Raw genomic sequence first — 18,581 nt, 5'->3', positions numbered from 1 at the left:
TTCCTATCATGATCTTATACACCTCTATAAGATCACCCCTTATCCTCCTGCGCTCCATGGAATAGAAACCCAGCCTACTCTTCAGTCAGAGAGTTGTGAATCTGTGGAATTCTCTGCCTCAGAAGGCAGTGGAGGCCAATTCTCTGAATGCATTCAAGAGAGAGCTAGATAGAGCTCTTAAGAATAGCGAGTATGGGGAGAAGGCAGGAACGGGGTACTGATTGAGAATGATCAGTCATGATCACATTGAATGGCGGTGCTGGCTCAAAGGGCCGAATGGCCTACTCCTGCAGCTATTGTCTATTGTCTATTGTCTACTCAACCTCGCCCTGTAGCTCACACCCTCTAGTCCTGGCAACACCCTCGTAAATCTTTTCTGAACCCTTTCAAGCTTGACAATATCTTTCCGATAACATGGTGCCCAGAACTGAACACAATATTCTGAATGCGGTGTCACCAATGTCTTATACAACTGCAACATGATCTCCCAACTTCTATACTCAATACTCTGACTGATGAAGGCCAAAGTGCCAAAAGCTTTTTTGACCACCTTATCTACCTACAACTCAAACTTCAAGAAACCATGCATCTGTACTCCTAGATCCCTCTACAACACTACCCAGAGGCCTACCATTTACTGTGTAGGTCCTGCCCTTGTTCGACGTCCCAAAATGCAACACCTCACACTTCTATGTATTAAATTCTATCAACCATTCCTCCGCCCACCTGGCCAATCGATCCAGATCCTGCTGCAATCGTTCACAACCATCTTCATTATCTGCAAAACCACTAACTTTTGTATCATCAGCAAACTTGCTAATCTTGCCCTGTATGTTCTCATCCAAATCATTACCATGTTGTACATTGTATGACTGTGCCTAATTCATAGAAGGATTGTCACTAATCTGTGTGTAAAACAAGAATTTCATTGTACTTAGGTACACATGACAATAAAGTATCATTGAACCACTGAACATTGAGTTTTCCACTCGGAAAATGCTCACAATTTAGTTTAATTCAGAAATACAGTATGGAAACAGTCCCTTCACCCCACCGAGTCCACACCAACCATCAATCACCCATTCACAATAGTTCGGTGTTATCGCAGTTTCTCATCCACTCAATTAACAGAGGCCAATTAACCTTCAAACCCACGCGTCTTTGGGATGTGGGCGGAAACCGGAGCACCCGGAGGAAACCCATACGGTATCAGGGAGAAGGTGCAAACTCCACACACAGACAGCAGGTAAGGATCGAGCCTGGGTCTCTGGTGCTGTGAGCTTTTATCATATCATGTATATACAGCCGGAAACAGGCCTTTTCGGCCCACCAAGTCCGTGCCGCCCAGCGATCCCCGTACATTAACACTATCCTACACCCACTAGGGACAATTTTTACATTTACCCAGCCAATTAACCTACATACCTGTACGTCTTTGGAGTGTGGGAGGAAACCGAAGATCTCGGAGAAAACCCACGCAGGTCACGGGGAGAACGTACAAACTCCTTACAGTGCAGCACCCGTAGTCAGGATCGAACCTGAGTCTCTGGCGCTGCATTCGCTGTAAAGCAGCAACTCTACCGCTGCGCTACCGTGCCGCCCTAGAAGGTTCAATCATTAAACTCTTGCAGTGCAGGAGGGAAGGCAGTGAGCCTTCATCCCTGAGTATGGGCTGTGTTTAATTTAAAAGCCAGGGATAAAATGACTTTTCCAACACATTCCAATACCTAGGCCCAAACAGAGTGGAGATGAGTGCCTGCCATTTCTGCTCCTTGCACTCTGGGCAATGCTGAATACCTTACGCGGATCATTATCATTCTTATTGTGTAATTAAATTCTCTGGAGACAGTTTCAGGGTCAGATTCTTTTGTGACTTAACTGACACACACAGTTCATTGTTTTTGACCGTATATGGACCCAACTGCATCTGTGAAGCAATGACTACATTCTGAATACTGCCAGGCCACAGTGGCGGTGTAAACTGAGCAGAGTAGACGCTGAACGGTGCAGCGACTAGACTATTCTTTGCAGGTTGAAGCACTCAGTTCTTAGGAATAAATATCACCCGCAATTTGTCCTGGACCAGCCACATCGAAGCATGGCCTCGCAAGCACACCAACACCTCTACTTCCTCAGAAGACTTAGGATGTTCGGCATGTCCCCAACAACTCTCACTAGCTCCTGCAGATGCACTGCAGAAAGCATTTTATCGGGATGCATCACAGCATGGCTCCATCCAAGACCGCAAGAAATAAGAGAATTGCAAGACCCGCAGACCAGACCATCACACAAACCAACTGTCCTTCCATTCACTCCATCTACACCACGCTGCATCAGCAAGGTCGTCAACATAATCAAGGACCAGTCTCACACCGGTCACTCCCTCTTCTCCCCTCTCCCATTAGGCAAGAGGTACAAATGTTTGAAAATGCACACCTCCTGATTCAGGGACAGTTTCTTCCCAGCTGGTATCAGGTAACTGAACGGTCCTCTCATTAGCTAGAGTGTGGTCCTGACCTTCCATCTACTTCATTGGAGACCTTTGAACTATCTTTAAATGGATTCACTGTTATACCTTTGCATTAAATGTTGTTCCTGCATCTACACTTTATGTCCGAGTGGTTCCAGCTGTCCTCCTTCACCTTCCTAGGGCGATTAGGGATCAATAATAAATGCGTCTTTTATTCACAACAGCCACATTCCAAGGATGAAAATAAATATTAACAAAAAATCATAACCCGATGATGCATGCTGTTTCTGCTCTCAAGCAAATAAAAGTGTTTTTTGAATTACTATTTTCCTGGTGCTGTAATGGGCCCTATAGTTCCATTTTTTCAGCAGTTTGTGACCTTTCTCCATCACACACTGTTCTGCAGCCCATACTCCCCACATCCTTTAGACCTCTTTAATTAAAGCTGCAACAGGCAGAAATGTCCCATAAGATGTGGGAACTTTTAAATACATTTATGCAGACACAGTGCACAACCTGATGTAATGTTTGGCACTGCAGCACACAACCAAAACAGCGTGAAAGTTTTTGTGTACAAAAAAACAATTGAATTTGGATTGTACAGTTTGCAATCCGAACCTCTTTCTCTGACAACACGGTCTCTCAGGATCTAATTATTTTAATGAGTGCTAAAATGCCACAATTTCTTGGATCAGAGAGCATCGAGTTACCTTTGTCAAATCACCATATGTTTATATACAATGTGTGGGATTCCCTGCTGGATGTAATCCAATTATGTTTTTCAAGTCTTGAGTAATTTAGAGGAATACTCTGCCTTTACATCAAACCTCATCACCATGTCCCCCTGTCTCAAAACATTCAATTAATTGAAATTGAAAGGCCTGGATAGAGTGGATGTGGAGTGGACCTCATCCCATGGACCTCAATCTCATTCTCCTGTCTTCTTCCCATACTCCCTGACACCCTTACTAATCTAGAATCTGTCAATCTCCACCTTAAAAATACCCAATGACTTTGCCTCCACAGCCATCCGTGTCAATGAATTCCATAGATTCGCCATCTTCTGACTAAAGAAAGTCTTCATCTCCATTCTAAAGATACGTCCTTTTATTCTGCTGTGCCCTCTGGTCTTAGACTCCCACTTGTGGAAACATCCTCTCCACATCCATTGCCTTTGTCCAACAATCGTCCTGTCAACCTCCCTCCTCCCCTCACCTGTATCCACCTGTCACTTGCCAAGCTTTATCCATTTGGTCATGTGTGAAATGTGTGAATTAAAAGCAGAGTAACCATTTTTATATTTATTGTTTCTTTTTTATTGTTTATATTTTGTGTTTAAGCTTTCCATTGAAATACTTAATAATGAATAGAACATAAAATCATGAAATAAAAATCTAGGTTTGCTCACCTATTTTATCGATGTCTCATTCTCTCGTCCCTCCCATTGTCTAACGTTGTCAATTGTTTTTTTTTGTACTTGTCGCGATTTTAAAAAAAATTCAAATGACCCTGGCGTGAAATACAAGCCTCGTGGTGGGTTACGTGCCGACATTTTGCAAGGGAGCTTAGAAATCAGTAAAAGAAAATCTTGGTTTTTTTTCAAATTTTGAAAGTATAAAATGTTGGTCAAATTTTGGTCGATTTTGATCACAAATGAGCTCAAAGGGATCATAGGTAGGCCCATTTTTTATGCTGTGGTATTTCATTATGATTTAATAACTTTCAAATTTGGCCACCCATGTCACAGGTTGGTACCGTTATTTACGGAAACACCCATATCTAAGAGGAGCAAATATGCTGTTCAATGTAAATATTTTAGATTTTCAAAATTATCCCAAAGGATGCAGAATCTGTATAACTCTCAGACATTCTATGGCATAGCTTTAAGGTGAGAGGGGTAAAATTTAAAAGAGATGCACGGGGCAATTTTATTACACAGAGGATAGTGAGTGCCTAGAACGCGCTGCCAGGGTTGGTATTTGAGGCAGATATAATAGAGGCATTTAAGGGGCTTTTGGATAGGCACATGGATATGCAGGGAATGGAGGGATATGGGTTATGCGCAGGTAGATAACAGATGGATCTGGCACCGACGTTGTGGAACAAAGGGCCTGTTCATGTGCCGTACTTTTCAAAATTCTATGTATTCACATTTAATATCATATCCACTCCTCACTTATAACTGCTGAACTCCTGCATAAATCACAAAGAGCGCCATTATTTTATAAACAAATTTTGGCCCATTACTTTTCTTTTGCCACAACGTGCCAAGTTTCTCTCAGTATGAATTTAAACAATAGATAGAGAAGAAAATTGTACCTGGTACATCAGGAAAAACTACAGAATAAACCCTTTGTTTTAAAAAAAGACTTGAGATGATTAATGACTCAGAAAGGTGTGATGTGAAAGGGCAGGGGCAGCTTTCTTTTATTGCTTATAGGGGAGTATTTCCTGTCATAGGGATTGGGTCCTAACATTACCCCATCAGGAGAGCAGCTACGATGACAACAACAAGAAGGAATTTGCAATCATACATTGCCTGGAGACTTGCTTGTACATTCCTGAGGGGAAAGAGCATCTGCCTGTGTCTCAAACTGCAAAGTGGGAATGAGACTTCACAGCTAGACGTCCCGGACTTTCAACACAAGTAGACATCACTATGGATTCAAGCTTCAGGGGCGGCACGGTGATGCAGCAATAGAGCTGCTGCCTCACAGCAGCAGAAACCCGGGTTCGACCCTGACAATGGGTGCTGTCTGTACGGAATTCTCCCCATGACTATGTGGGTTTTCTCTGCGTGCTCCGGTTTCCTCCCACACTCCAAAGACATACAGGTTTGTAGGTTAATTGGCTTCAGTAAAAATTGTAAATTGTCCCTAGTGTGTAGGATAGTGTTAGTGTGCACAGATCTCTGGTCGGCGTGGACTTGGTGGGCCAAAAGGATTGTTTCCACCCTACATCTCTAAACTAAACTAAACCTCAACATTTAATAGAACTTAACACAATCACGCTACAAACCACCAGAAAGGACACAAATAAGGCGTTTAATGGTATGAAATGCATGCCATATATATTTCCATAGTGTACATCCTCTGATCTTTTGTTTATTTTTTTATTGGCTATTTCTTATTGGCTATTGCATAGAAAATGTGAACAGGATAAATGAGTGAGAGCATTTTTGTTAGCTCATAAAGTGTAACGGTGAAGCTTTATGAGTAAGTTCATAAAGAAAGCACAAAGGAATTGCACACATCAGAAGGAATTTATGTTTTATGCAATCTAGCCTATAGAACTAACAGAACTTAATACTTAAGTTAACAGAACTATGCACTTAGTACTTAAAGATACAGTGTGGAAACAGGCTCTTCGGCCTATCGAGTCCACCCTTTGATCACCTGTTCACACTAGTTCTATATTATCCCACTTTCGGATCCACTCACTACACACTCGGTAATTTACAGAGGCCAATTAAACTACTTAACTTGGGTGTTCCCGTTTCCTCCCACATCCCAAAGAACTGTGGATTTGTAGGTTAATTGGCCCTCTGTAAAATTGCCCTGAGTGTGTAGGGAGTGGATGAGAAAGTGGGATTACATTGAACTAGTGTGAACAGGTGATAGATGCACAGCCTGGACTCAGTGCGTAGAAGAGCTTGTTTCCATGACATCTCTCTGAACTAAACTATTTCAGTTGAACCATCATAGGGTATAGTACCTAATCCTTTAATAGATACAAAATGTGTCAAATGGGTCAACCCGAAACGTCACCCATTCCTTCTCTCCAGAGAAGCCTGTCCCGCTGAGTTACTCCAGCATTTTGTGTCTATCTTTGGTTTAAACCATCATCTGCAGCTCCTTCCTACACACGTACTAAATAATTTGTTGCGTGATAAACCTACGATGTTTCTCTGGCAATCTATCCATTCACGTCATTAAGTTATTTAGTTTCAACTATTATTAAGTACTGAGATCAGTCAAATGAATTGTGTTTTACATTTAGTTTCAGTTTTAGAGATGCTGTGTGGAAACAGGCCCTTCGGCCCACCGAGTCCACCGATCAGCGATCACCTATACACGTTCTTTCCTACTCACTAGGAACAATTTACAGAAGCAAATAAACCTACATACTCACATGTCTTTGGAATGTGGGAGGAAACCGGAGCAACCCCACGCGGTCACAGGGCGAATGTGCGAACTCTGTGCAGACAGCACCCGTAGTCAGGATCAAACCCAGGTCTCTGGCGCTGTAAGGCAGCAACTCTACCATTGCACTACCGTGCTACCCTATTTGTACTCCATTTGCCTGCGTTTGGCCCATATCCCTCGGAACCTTTCCTATCCAGAAGGCTGTGGAGGCCAAATCAATGGATATTTCTAAGGCAGAGATTGATAGATTCTTGATTCGTACGGGTGTCAGGAGTTGTGGGGAGACGGCAGGAGAATGGGGTTGAGATGGATAGATAGATCAGCCATGATTGAATGGTGGGTAGATTGGGGCTGAATGGCCTAATTCTGCTCCTATCATTTATGTACTTATGAACTTAGATCCTGTACACACCTGTACAAATGTCTTTAAATGTTGTTAATGTACCAGTAAGGGCAGCAGCTCTGCCGCTGCGCCACTGTGACGCCACTGTGACGCCACTGTGACGCCACTGTGTTTGCAGTCAGTGAACGCAGTGAATGGCCATGGCTGTCCGTGCTCTTACCTCTCTCGATCCTGCTCCAGGAGGTTGGTGAAATCGTCGCTCTTGTTCATGTAATCGGTGTGCTTGTGTTTCTCATTCTCCAGCTCGTACACAGTTCGCCGGTGGCACTTCTCAGCCAGGAGCAGCTGCTCCAGCATTCGCCGGTACGTTTCCCTGTGCTTCGCCACCAACACCTCCAACTGTAGTGGGGAAAAGGAAAAGTAACTTTGGTTGGGGAACAGCTCCATCCAAGACCGCAAGAAATTGCAAACAATTGGGTTGACATGTGATGAGTGTTTGACGACACTGGGCCTGTACTTGCTGCTGTTTAGATAAGGGGGACCTCATTGAAACCTACCGAACAGTGAAAGGCCTGGATAGAGTGGATGCGGAGAGGATGTTTCCACTTATGGGAGAGTCTGGGACCAGAGGATATAGCCTTAGAATAAAAGGATGTATCTTAAGAAAGGAGATGAGGAGGACTTTCTTTAATCAGAGGGTGGTGAATCTGTGGAGTTCATTGCCACAGAAGACTGTGGAGGCCAAGTCAATGGATATTTTTAAGGCAGAGATTGACAGATTGGTACGGGTATCAAGGGTTATGGGGAGAAGACAGGAGAATGGGGTTGAGAGTGAAAGGCAGATCAGTTTTGATTGAATGTTGGAGTAGACCTGGTGGGCCGAATGGCTAAATTCCGTCCCTATAACCTATGAGCTTATTGTAGAAGCAGCCCAGACCATCACGTAAACCAGCCTCCCTTCCATTGCCTCCATCTACACCACGCTGCCTCGGCAAGGCCAGCAGTATAATCGAGGATAAGTCTCACCCTGGACATTCCCTCTTCTCTCATCAGCAAGACGTACAGAAGTGTGAAAATGCACCCCTCCAGATTCAGGGAGTTTCTTCCCAGCTGTTATCAGGCAACTGAACCATCCTATTACTAACTAGAGAGTGGACCTGAGCTACCACCTACCTCATTGGAGACACTCAGACTATCTTTAATCAGACTTTATTGAACTTTATCTTGCATTAAATGTTATTCAATTTATCCTATATCTGTACACTCTGGACAGCGTGATTGTAATCAAGTATAGTCTTTCTGCTGACCAGATAGCATGCAACAAAAAGCTTTTCACTGCAACTCTGTACATGTGACATTAAACTAAACAAAGTCCCGCCTACCCTGGTTTAGTTTAGTTTAGTTTAGAGATACATTGCGGAAACAGGCTCTTCGGCCCACCGAGTCCGCACCAACCAGAGAGCCCTGTGCACTGGCACTATCCTACACACTAGGGACAATTTACAATCTTTACTGAAGCCAATTAACTTACAAACCTGTATGTCTTTGGAGTGTGGAAGGAAACCAGAGCACCCGGAAAAAACCCATGCGGTAACGGGGAGAACGGGGAGAACGTACAAACTCTGTACAGACAGCATCCGTGGTCAGGATCGAACCTGGGTCTCTGAAGCTGTAAGGCAGCATCTCTAAGGCAGCAACCATGCCGCCTGGTCACCGCTGATTGAAGCTGAAGCCAAATCTTGGTCTCCAGCCCACAGAGACACTGCAAATATCAGCAGCTTATTTACTGCCGCTACCAGGTGGAGCAAAAACACCAGTGTAATAGCTCATCCATTTGATATTTCAACATAACCAAATTTAAGTGTCAGCCGAAATGTATAGGTAGGAACTGCAAATGTTGGTTTAAACCGAACATAGACACAAAAAGCTGGAGTAACTCAATGGGACAGGCAGCATCTCTGGAGAGAAGGAATGGGTGATGTTTCAGGTCTGACTCTTCTTCGGATGGGTCTGAAGAAGAGTCTCGACCTGAATCATCTCCGACTCGTCTCCGGAGGCTCCGGCGCGGGCCGCGTGGACGTCGGAAGCCCGCAGGCCCCTGGATGGGGGCCGACATCGGGAGCTCCGGCAGCGGCAGAGGCAACGTGTTCGCCCGCCCCGAATCGCGGGGCTTGGGTCGGCCCGCCACGGACCTTTCACCATCCGGCGCGGCCTGAAATAGGCCGCGGGATTTTTTTTCACCGCCCAGCGGGGGCTTCAATATCGGGAGCCCCGACCGCCCCGACGTGGCAACTCCAACAGCCTGACCGCGGGACAAGACGGCAGGGAAGAGAAAAAGACATTCTGGCCTTCCATCACAGTGAGGAGGGACTGGAGGAGACTCACTGTGATGGATGTTTCTTTTTGTTTGGTGTTAGTTGTGATTGTATGTGTTATTGCATTTTTATTGATTAATCTTATTGGTCTTATTGTTCAACTGCGGGTAATGTTTCATTTTACTACACATTTATGTGTATGTAACAAATAAACGACTATTGACTATTGACTATTGAGTTACTCCAGCTTTTTGAGTCTATCTTAAGTGTCGGCCAATCATTTACGTTGACACTACACCAAGTCCAATCGCACGTTACTGACACTGAATAGAGCTTGGATATACATTCTCTGCCAAAGAATGCCATGCTCTATTAACCATATTCCCTGTTGACATAGGCCTTTTCGGACACTACAGTATATCAGCACACAAAGCAATTGTCTTAAGAGTCATATAGTCAGAGTCATACAGCACAGAAACAGGCCCTTCGGTCCAGGTGGTCCATGCCCCGTTAAGCTAGTCCCATTGTCAGTGTTCGTCCCATATCCTTCTCAGCCTTTCCTCGCCGTGTACTTGACCAGGTAATTCTTAAAGTGGATAAAATGTGGAGAGGATGTTTCCACTAGTGGGAAAGTCTAGGACCAGAGTCCATAGCCTCAACATAAAAGGACATACCTTTAGAAAGGAGATGAGGAGGACTTTTTTTAGTCAGGGGGTGGTGAATCTGTGCACGGGCGGCACGGTAGCGCAGCGGTAGAGTTGCTGCTTTACAGCGAATGCAGCGCCGGAGACTCAGGTTCGATCCTGGCTACGGATGCTGTACTGTAAGGAGTTTGTACGTTCTCCCCGTGACCTGCGTGGGTTTTCTCCGAGATCTTCGGTTTCCTCCCACACTCCAAAGACGTACAGGTATGTGGGTTAATTGGCTGGGTAAATGTAAAAATTGTCCCTAGTGGGTGTAGGATAGTGTTAATGTACAGGGATCGCTGGGCGGCACGGACTTGGAGGGCCGAAAAGGCCTGTTTCCGGCTGTATATATATGATATGATATGATATGAATTCATTGCACAGACGGCGGTAGAGGCCAAGTCAATTGATATTTTTATGGCGGAGATTGACAGATTCGTGATTAGTCTGGGTGTCAGGGGTTATGGGGAGAAGGCAGGCGAATGGGGCTGAGGAGGAAAGATAGATCAGCCGTGATTGAATGGCAGAATAGACTTGATGGGCCAAATGGCCTAATTCTGCTCCTATAAAATATGAACTTATGAGCTTATAAATGCTGTTATAGCACCTGTTTCAATACCTCACCAGGCAGCTTGTTCCATATATCCACCACTCTCCGAGTGAAAATGTTGCCCCTCAGGTTCGTATTAAATCTTGGACACAAAAAACTGAAGCTGCTGACTGACAAAACAAAAGACACAAAGTGCTGGGGTATCTTGACAGGCCAAGCAGCATCTCTGGAGAACATTAATGGGTGACATTTTGGGTCTTCAGACCACAAGGGTCCCACCGCAAAACGTTGCCAAAGCACGTTCTCCAGATACACAGCCTAAGCTGCTAAGTTACTCCAGCACATAGTGTCTTTTTTTCCTATTAAAACCCTGCTCCTCTCACCTTAAACATATGGCCTCTTGTTCTTGATTCCCCTATCCTGGGAAAAAAGACTGTGCATTCATACTATCTATTACCCTCATGATTCAATACACCTCTATAAGATCATGCTTCAGCCTCCTGTGCTACAGGGAATAACATCCTAGCCTGGCCAGTAATTTCCTTTGTAACTTATTCATGCTACAAACATCTTAATAACCTTACATGTAGGGTCAACGTTGGTGAAGATATCTTCACACTATATTTCTCAACCACCATATCAATCCTTTCATGAACCACAAAATATCCGTTCAATTAATTAACAATGACAAGTGTTTAATTGTCATATGCACCGGGACCGGAACAATGAAATTCTTACTTGCTGCAGCTTTTTAGGCACATTATTGCAATGACACAACAAATATACAATTAAAACGTCGCCTGTCCATTCCTTTCACAGATGGTGTCTGGCCCGCTGAATTCCTCCAGCACTATGTGTTTTGAAATAAATATACAATAACTATAATACAATAAATGATCCGTTATACCAAGTAACTAGAGCATAATAGTGCAGTGCTCTCTGTCAATAAGGATCTCCGTCAATCCAATATTATTATGCCCTATATTACCCTCACACATTTAGGTAATATTGCATTCGAGGATTTAAAAGACATTTGGAGTGTTACATGGGCAGGAAAGGATTATAGAGGAATATCAGCCAAATACAGGCAGTTGGGTCTATTGTAGATGGGATATCTTGGTCAGCATGGGCAAGTTGGGCCCAAGGGGCTGTTTCCGTACCCTATGATTCTATGACTCTATGTCTATATGAGTGTTAGCCCAGCTTTGGTTGATGTGATCATCTGTTTGTATGAACCTTGTTTACAACAGCGATTCCAACTTCCTGACACCACTGACTCAACATATTCTGCAGCTGCATTCCATGCTACTGATGCTCACCATGCATTATTGAGATCTCACCAATTGTGCCACCCAACTCACTCACACCCCTAAATTTACACTGGGCAAACCACAGCATAGAGTCATAAAGTCATGGAGTCATACAACACGGAAACAGGTCTTTCGGCCCGACATGCACATGCTGACCAAGATGTCCCATCTACACTAGTACCGCCTGCCTGCATTTGGCCCATATCCCTCTAAACCTTTCCTATCCATGTACATGTCCAAATGCCTTTTTAAATATTGTTATAGTACCTGCCTCAATTACCTCCTCTGGCTGCTTGTTCCATATACATGCCACAAGAAGTTGCCCCTCAGGTTCCTTTAAAATTTTTCCCCTCTCACATTAAAGCTATGTCCTTCGGTTCTTGATTCCCCTGCCCTGGGCAAAAGACTGCATTCATCCTATTTACTCCCCTCATGATTTTACATACCTTTATAAGATCACCCCTCAGCCTCCTGTGCTCCAAGGAATAAAGTCTTAGCCTGCCCGACCTTTCGCTATAGCTCAGGTCCTCAATCCCTGGCAACATCCTCGTAACGTGAGCAGAGATCACCCATGTCTGTCTGACAGCTTACCTTCTTCCCAATCCAACATCACACCACTGATTACATGTCTTGGATTCTGCGCATTCATCTTATCTTGTATGACCTTATTGTAGATGATCAGCCATGATCACAATGAATGGCGGTACTGGCTCGAAGGGCCAAATGGCCTCCTCCTGCACCTATTTTCTATGTTTCTATGTCTATCCTCCTCGTAGATTTTGTCCAGCTCTATATGAGCACCCCTCAGCCTCCTGCGCTCCAAGGAATAGAGTCCTAGTCTGTCCTACCTCTCCCTACAGCTCAAGCTGTTGAGCCCTTCAGCAGATGGGGTTTAATCTGCCTGCTCCTGGTGCCACTTGTTGCGCTCTGAAATGATGCACCCGGAATTGTCTTTGCCAACTCCCGCTGATTGCAGCTGCAATGTGGTGGGATGATATCATTCAATGGCTGTCACTGCCAATCAAATGACTGCAGCGCCATTTCCCAGCACTGCAGAACTGCTTCTATTTGTGGAATCAAACACTTTGCCAGTGTGAGTTGTGTGTGTAATCACCATTAATTTCAAATCCGTGATTTAATCCTGGTAGAAACAAGGAACTGCAGATGCTGGTTTTTACCAAAGATAGACACAAAGTGCTGGAATAACTCAGCAGGTCAAGCAGCATCTGGAGAGGGAAATGAACAGAAGACATTTTGGACAAAGTCCCACTTCTGAAGAGGTGTCTCAACCCAAAACATCACCCATTCCTTCTCTCCAGAGATACTGCCTGTCCTGCTGAATTACTCAAGCATTTTGTGTCTATTCCCTGTACTCTTTTGCAGCTTTCTCTCCCCTACTGTAATCAATGTGAAAAAGGTTCCCAACCCAAAACGTCACCCATCCATTTTTAGTTTTAGATTTAGAGATACATAGTGGAAACAGGCCCTTCAGCCCATCGAGTCCACACCGACCAGCGATCCCCGCACATTAACACTACCCTACGCAAACTAGGGACAATTTACACATACCAAGCCAATTAACCTACAAACCTGTATGTCTTTGGAGTGTGGGAGGAAACCAAAGATCTCTGAGAAAATCCATACAGTCACGGGGAGAACGTACAAATTCCGTACAGACAGCACCCGTAGACAGGATCGAACCTGGGTCTCCGGCGCTGTAAGCGCTGTAAGGCAGCAACTTTACCGCTGTGCCACCGTGCTGCCCATTTTCCCAATTTAATCTGGTGTTCCATACACTGGCCTAACAATTCATTCATCCTTCCTGTACAAATAATGTAGTGCTGTTGAATATCAAGATAACTCAGAGTAGTGATTTTGTCTGGATGTCTGAGCACTCACTGAGACATCAGCCGCCAGTGGGATTCTCAACCTGACTGTTCTTGCTTACAGCCAGGCTTTTGCTATGGAAACACAAGGACGGCACAGTTTGTACATTCTCCCTGTGACCATGTGGGTTTTCTCTTGGTGCTCTGGTTTCCTCCTACCTTCGAAGATGCGCAGGTCTATAGGTTAATTGACTGCTGTAAATTGTCCTTAGTATGCAGGTGATTGCTGGCCAGCGTGGATTTGGTGGGCCAAAGGGCCTGTCTCCGCACTGTATCTCTAAACTAAACTAAATTGCAGATGCCGGAACCCTGAACAAAACATAAGTGCAGGAGGGACTCAGTGGGTCAGGCAGCATCCATGGAGGGAATGTCTCGACCATGTGTGAGGTCAGATAGAAGTATATAAGCCCGGTTAAAATGCTCATAGATCGGACCAAAGTATATAAAACTATGAGAGGCACAGATAGTGTAGATAGTCAGAAACTTTATCCCAGAGTGGAAATGTCAAAAGCGAGAGGGCAAAGCTTTAAGGTACGAGGGGTAAAGTTTAAAGAAGTTGTGTGGGGCAAGGTGTTTACACACAGGGTAGCGAATACCTGGAACGCACTGCCATGGGTGGTGGTGGAAGCAGATATGATAGTGGCATTTAAGAGGCTTTTGTATAGGCACATGGATATGCGGGGAATGGAGCATGGATCATGTGCAGGCAGATTATGTGCAACCAGCATCTGCAGGTACTTGTTTCTACAGCTAAGAGTTGGTCTTGGCATCATGTTCAGCACAGGCATTGTGGGCTGAAGGGCCTGGTTTTGTTTGTTGTTCTATGTTTTACATTTTATATATTTCAGGACCCTTCTTCAGTCACTGAAAGATCCCGACCTGAAACACCATCTGTCCATTCCCTTTACATATGCTGCCTGCCTGCTCAGTTACTTCAGCATTTTTTTTTTGCTCGGCTTTACTAATCGCAGTTCCAATGAAACCGTGCTGCGAAAGGGGCCAACACTGCAATCTTTGTCCTCACTGTGGACTGTGACAAACGCTCCCCAACCCCCAGCAAACGTAATTGCAACCATTCACGGGTCTGGGCTGCTGCAGGCTCTGGTCATCCTAGTCCCAGCACCACTCCCGACTGCTGCCTCTGTTGTTCTCTACCACCCTGTTGCATTAATGGGCCTGTAAAGCTGAAATAAGTGAGGAATTTAAATAATTTAGTTTAGAGATAGAGCGCGGAAACAGGCTCTTCGGCCCACCGGGTCCATGCCAATCAGCGATCACCCAGTATACTAGCACTTATCCTACACACCAGGGACAATTTGCAATATTTACCGAAGCCAATTATCCTACAAACCTGTAAGTCTTCGGAGTGAGGGTGGAAATTCTTGAGTTGTCTCTTAACTCTCTTGCCGTTCACTGCAATGCTAAGAGTGCATTTTCACTGCCAATAACACCCGGGAAAACATTGCAATCTGACCCATTGTCCCTGCCACTGCCAGCCACACCAAGCAGCAAGAGCTTAAGAGGCAAGCTTCAAGGCAATCACTTCATGCAAGGTGGGTATATGATGTAGGGATGAATCCATACCTCTGCCATGGGCTTCTCATATACATCTTCCCCCGGAGGCTTCTCCTGGAAGTGACTGGCATCTCTGTATAAAGTCCGCAAAATCTTCTCGGGAACGGCCAGGCCATAATAAGCTTCAAGGGACTCTGGGTTAATCTTGTTCGACTTCAGCAGCAGAATGACATCCTCCCGGGCCTGCGAAGATTGATTAAAACATGCTTACATCGAATTCCAAAGCTAACACTTCATGTGAAGGTAAATGAAAAAAAAGTGGCCCAATGTCAAGTTGTATAGAGTCATTCAGCATGGAAATAGGCCCATCGGCCCAACTTGCCCTCACGAACCAACATGTCTCATCTACACTAGTCCCACCTGCCTGTGTTTGACCAATATCCATCTAAACCTAACCTATCCATGTACCTGTCTAAATGAGATAACTTATAAACTAATACAACTCAGGTGAAGTCAAGCATGTTAATTTACAGTGAGGGTTCTCTATCCTGTGCTTCATCTCACAGCAAAAACTGACAGCCTGCACAATCATGATTTATCCCAGGACTTTGATTCAAATCCCTTCCTTACAGAAAGACCCCTAATATGTGTGTGTGTACGCACTTGTGTGTATGTATGTGTGTGTGATTGAGTGTGTGTTGTTTGTATGTGCATATCACAAAGGGTGGCACAGTGGCACAGCGGTAGAGTTGCTACCTTACAGCATCAGAGACCCGGGTTTGATCCTGACTAGTGTGAAGGGTAGAACTAGAGTATGGGTGATCGCTGGTCGGCGCAGTCTCGGTGGGCCGAAGGGCCTGTTTCTACACTGTATCTCTAAAATGATGGCAAAGTTAGCTTCACTGCTGGACAACGACTCCCATCCCGTGCAGGACACTGTCACTGCACTGAGTAGCTCCTTCAGTGACAGACTCCTTCACCCCAAGTGCGCGAAGTAGAGATATAGGTCTTTCCTTCCCGCTGCTGTGAGACTGCACAACCAGCACTGCTCCCAGCAACAGAGTCAACAGTGACAGTTAAGAACACACAGAAAACTGATGACAATTTATCCTTTTCTTTACTTTTATTTATAACTAGACTAAGTGGACCTGTTGGGCCCATTCCTCATAGAGGGGAGACAGGGAAGGGGAGAGGGTGTCGTCACTGTGTGAGCCCTATTCCCCCCTCCCCCTCTCCTGACCCCCACCTCCCTCCCACCCCCCTCCCTCCCCTTACCCCCACTTTCCCCTCCCTCCCCCCACCCCGACTTTCCCCTCCTCCCCACCCCCACTCTCTCCTGCGCCCACTGTCTCCCTTCCCCCCACCCCTACTGTTCCCCTACACCCATGGGAAACGTCATCCATTCCTTCTCTCCACAGATGCTGCCTGTCCCGCTGAGTTATTCCAGCATTTTGTGGCTTTCTGAGACTATTCAACAGGCTGGTTGCAGGGGGGATATTTCCTCTGGCCGAGGAGTTTACAACCAGACATTGCCAAGTCTCAGAATAAGCAGTAGTCCATTGAGGACAGAGGTAGAGCCATAGAGTCGTACAGCTGTACAGCATGGAAACATGCCCAGCAGCCCACCTTGTCCAAGGCCACCAGTTGGCATATTGGGCTAGTCACATTTGCCTGCATTTGGCCCGTATTCCTCAAAACATTTCCTTTTCATATATCTGTTCAACTCAATAGGCCGAATGGCCTAATTCTGCTCCTATGACATGAACTTATGAGGTGTCAGAGGAAGCTATAGATGTGGATACAATTGCAACTTTAAAAAAAGTTGCAATTGTATCCACATCTATAGCTTCCTCTGACACCTTATAAGTTCATGTCATAGGAGCAGAATTAGGCCATTCGGCCTATTGAGTCTACTCTGCCATTCAATCATGGCTGATCTATCTTCCTCTGAAAACCCCATTCTCCTGCCTTCTCTCCATAACCCTTGAGACCCTTACTAATCAAGAATCTGTCAATCTCAGCCGTAAAAATACCCAATGAATTGGTCTCCATAGCTGTCTGTGGCAATGAGTTCCACAGATTCACCACCCTCTGACGAAAGAAATTCCTCCTCATCGCCTTTTTAAAGGTATGTCCTTTTATTCTGAGGTTGTGCCCTCTGGTCCTAGACTCTCCCTCTAATAGAAACATCCTCTCCGTATCCACTCTATCCAGCCCTTTCACTATTTCGTAATTTTCAATCAGGTCCCCCCTCATCCTTCTAAACTCCAGTGAGTACAGGCCCAGTGCCGTCAAACGCTTATTGTATGTTAGCTCAATCATTCCTGGGATCATTCTCATAAACCTCCTCTGGACCCTCTCTCGCGCCAGCACATCCTTCTTCAGATATAGGGCCCAAACTTGCGCACAATACTCCAGGGCGCCATGGTGGCGCAGCGGTAGAGTTACTGCCTTACAGCGAATGCAGCGCCGGAGACTCAGGTTCGATCCTGACTACGGGCGCCGTCTGTACGGAGTTTGTACGTTCTCCCCGTGACCTGCGTGGGTTTTCTCCGAGATCTTCGGTTTCCTCCCACACTCCAAAGACGTACAGGTATGTAGGTTAATTGACTGGGTAAATGTAAAAATTGTCCTTAGTGTGTGTAGGATAGTGTTAATGTGCGGGGATCGCTGGGCGACGCGGACTCGGTGGGCCGAAGGGCCTGTTTCCGCGCCGTATCCCAAATGTAAAAAAAAATCTAAATGTGGTCTGACCAGCGCCTTATAAGCCTCAACATTACATCCCTGTTTTTATATTCTAGCCCTCTCGAAATAGATACTAGCATTGCATTTGCCGTCCTTATTTCAGATACGCACTACTCGCAGAATGAAAAAGTTGCTCCTGACGTCCATCTTAAATGTCTCCTCTCTCATCTTAAGCCCATGCTCTCTGACTGTAGAATCTTCTATCTTGGGAAAAAGACTGTGAGCGTTTACTCTATCCACTCCCCTTGTGATCTTGTACACCTCAATAAGGGCAGGGAGTTGCCCCATAGGGCAGACACAGGGCAATTTAGAGTAGGACATTTTTAAGTTAGATTGAGTGCAACAGTATCTGACTCCAGTGTCATCACTTCCCTGCATATCATCGATGTGTCTGCCTGGTTTACACTTCAGTCTTGAACCCACAACCTACACTTCAGAAGCAGCCCTCTCACCAAGCGCACCACAGGACACATTCTTTCATGACAGTATTTGAGCTGATTACATATCTAGGTCCCAGAGGTGAAATAATATGGAGGATTAGTTGTGAACTTCAAAGCCTTGTCCAACATCTTGGATATTTGTAGTTTAGTTTACTTTATTATTATTGTTACGTGCA

General features: G+C 45.2%; 1 protein-coding gene across 3 annotated transcripts in view; it reads right to left on the bottom strand.

The window, feature by feature from the left end:
• Positions 1 to 18,581, bottom strand: part of LOC144596621 (filamin-A-interacting protein 1-like) — a 217,061-nt gene that overhangs the window by 72,862 nt on the left and 125,618 nt on the right. For all 3 annotated transcript variants that reach the window (XR_013547636.1, XM_078405165.1, XM_078405164.1), the window contains exons 4-5: positions 15,290 to 15,463; positions 7,179 to 7,357 (exon numbers count right to left, since the gene is read on the bottom strand). Coding sequence is in view for 2 of the 3 variants with exons in the window: in XM_078405165.1 (XP_078261291.1) it covers positions 7,179 to 7,357; positions 15,290 to 15,463 (353 nt within the window). In the remaining variant the exon portion in view is untranslated. The remainder of the gene's footprint in view (positions 1 to 7,178; positions 7,358 to 15,289; positions 15,464 to 18,581) is intronic.

Source organism: Rhinoraja longicauda, chromosome 9 (genome assembly GCF_053455715.1).
Source record: "Rhinoraja longicauda isolate Sanriku21f chromosome 9, sRhiLon1.1, whole genome shotgun sequence".
NCBI lineage: Eukaryota > Metazoa > Chordata > Chondrichthyes > Rajiformes > Arhynchobatidae > Rhinoraja > Rhinoraja longicauda.
The sequence above is the reverse complement of the archived record's forward strand: the minus strand, read 5'-3'. Positions and strand labels throughout refer to the sequence as shown.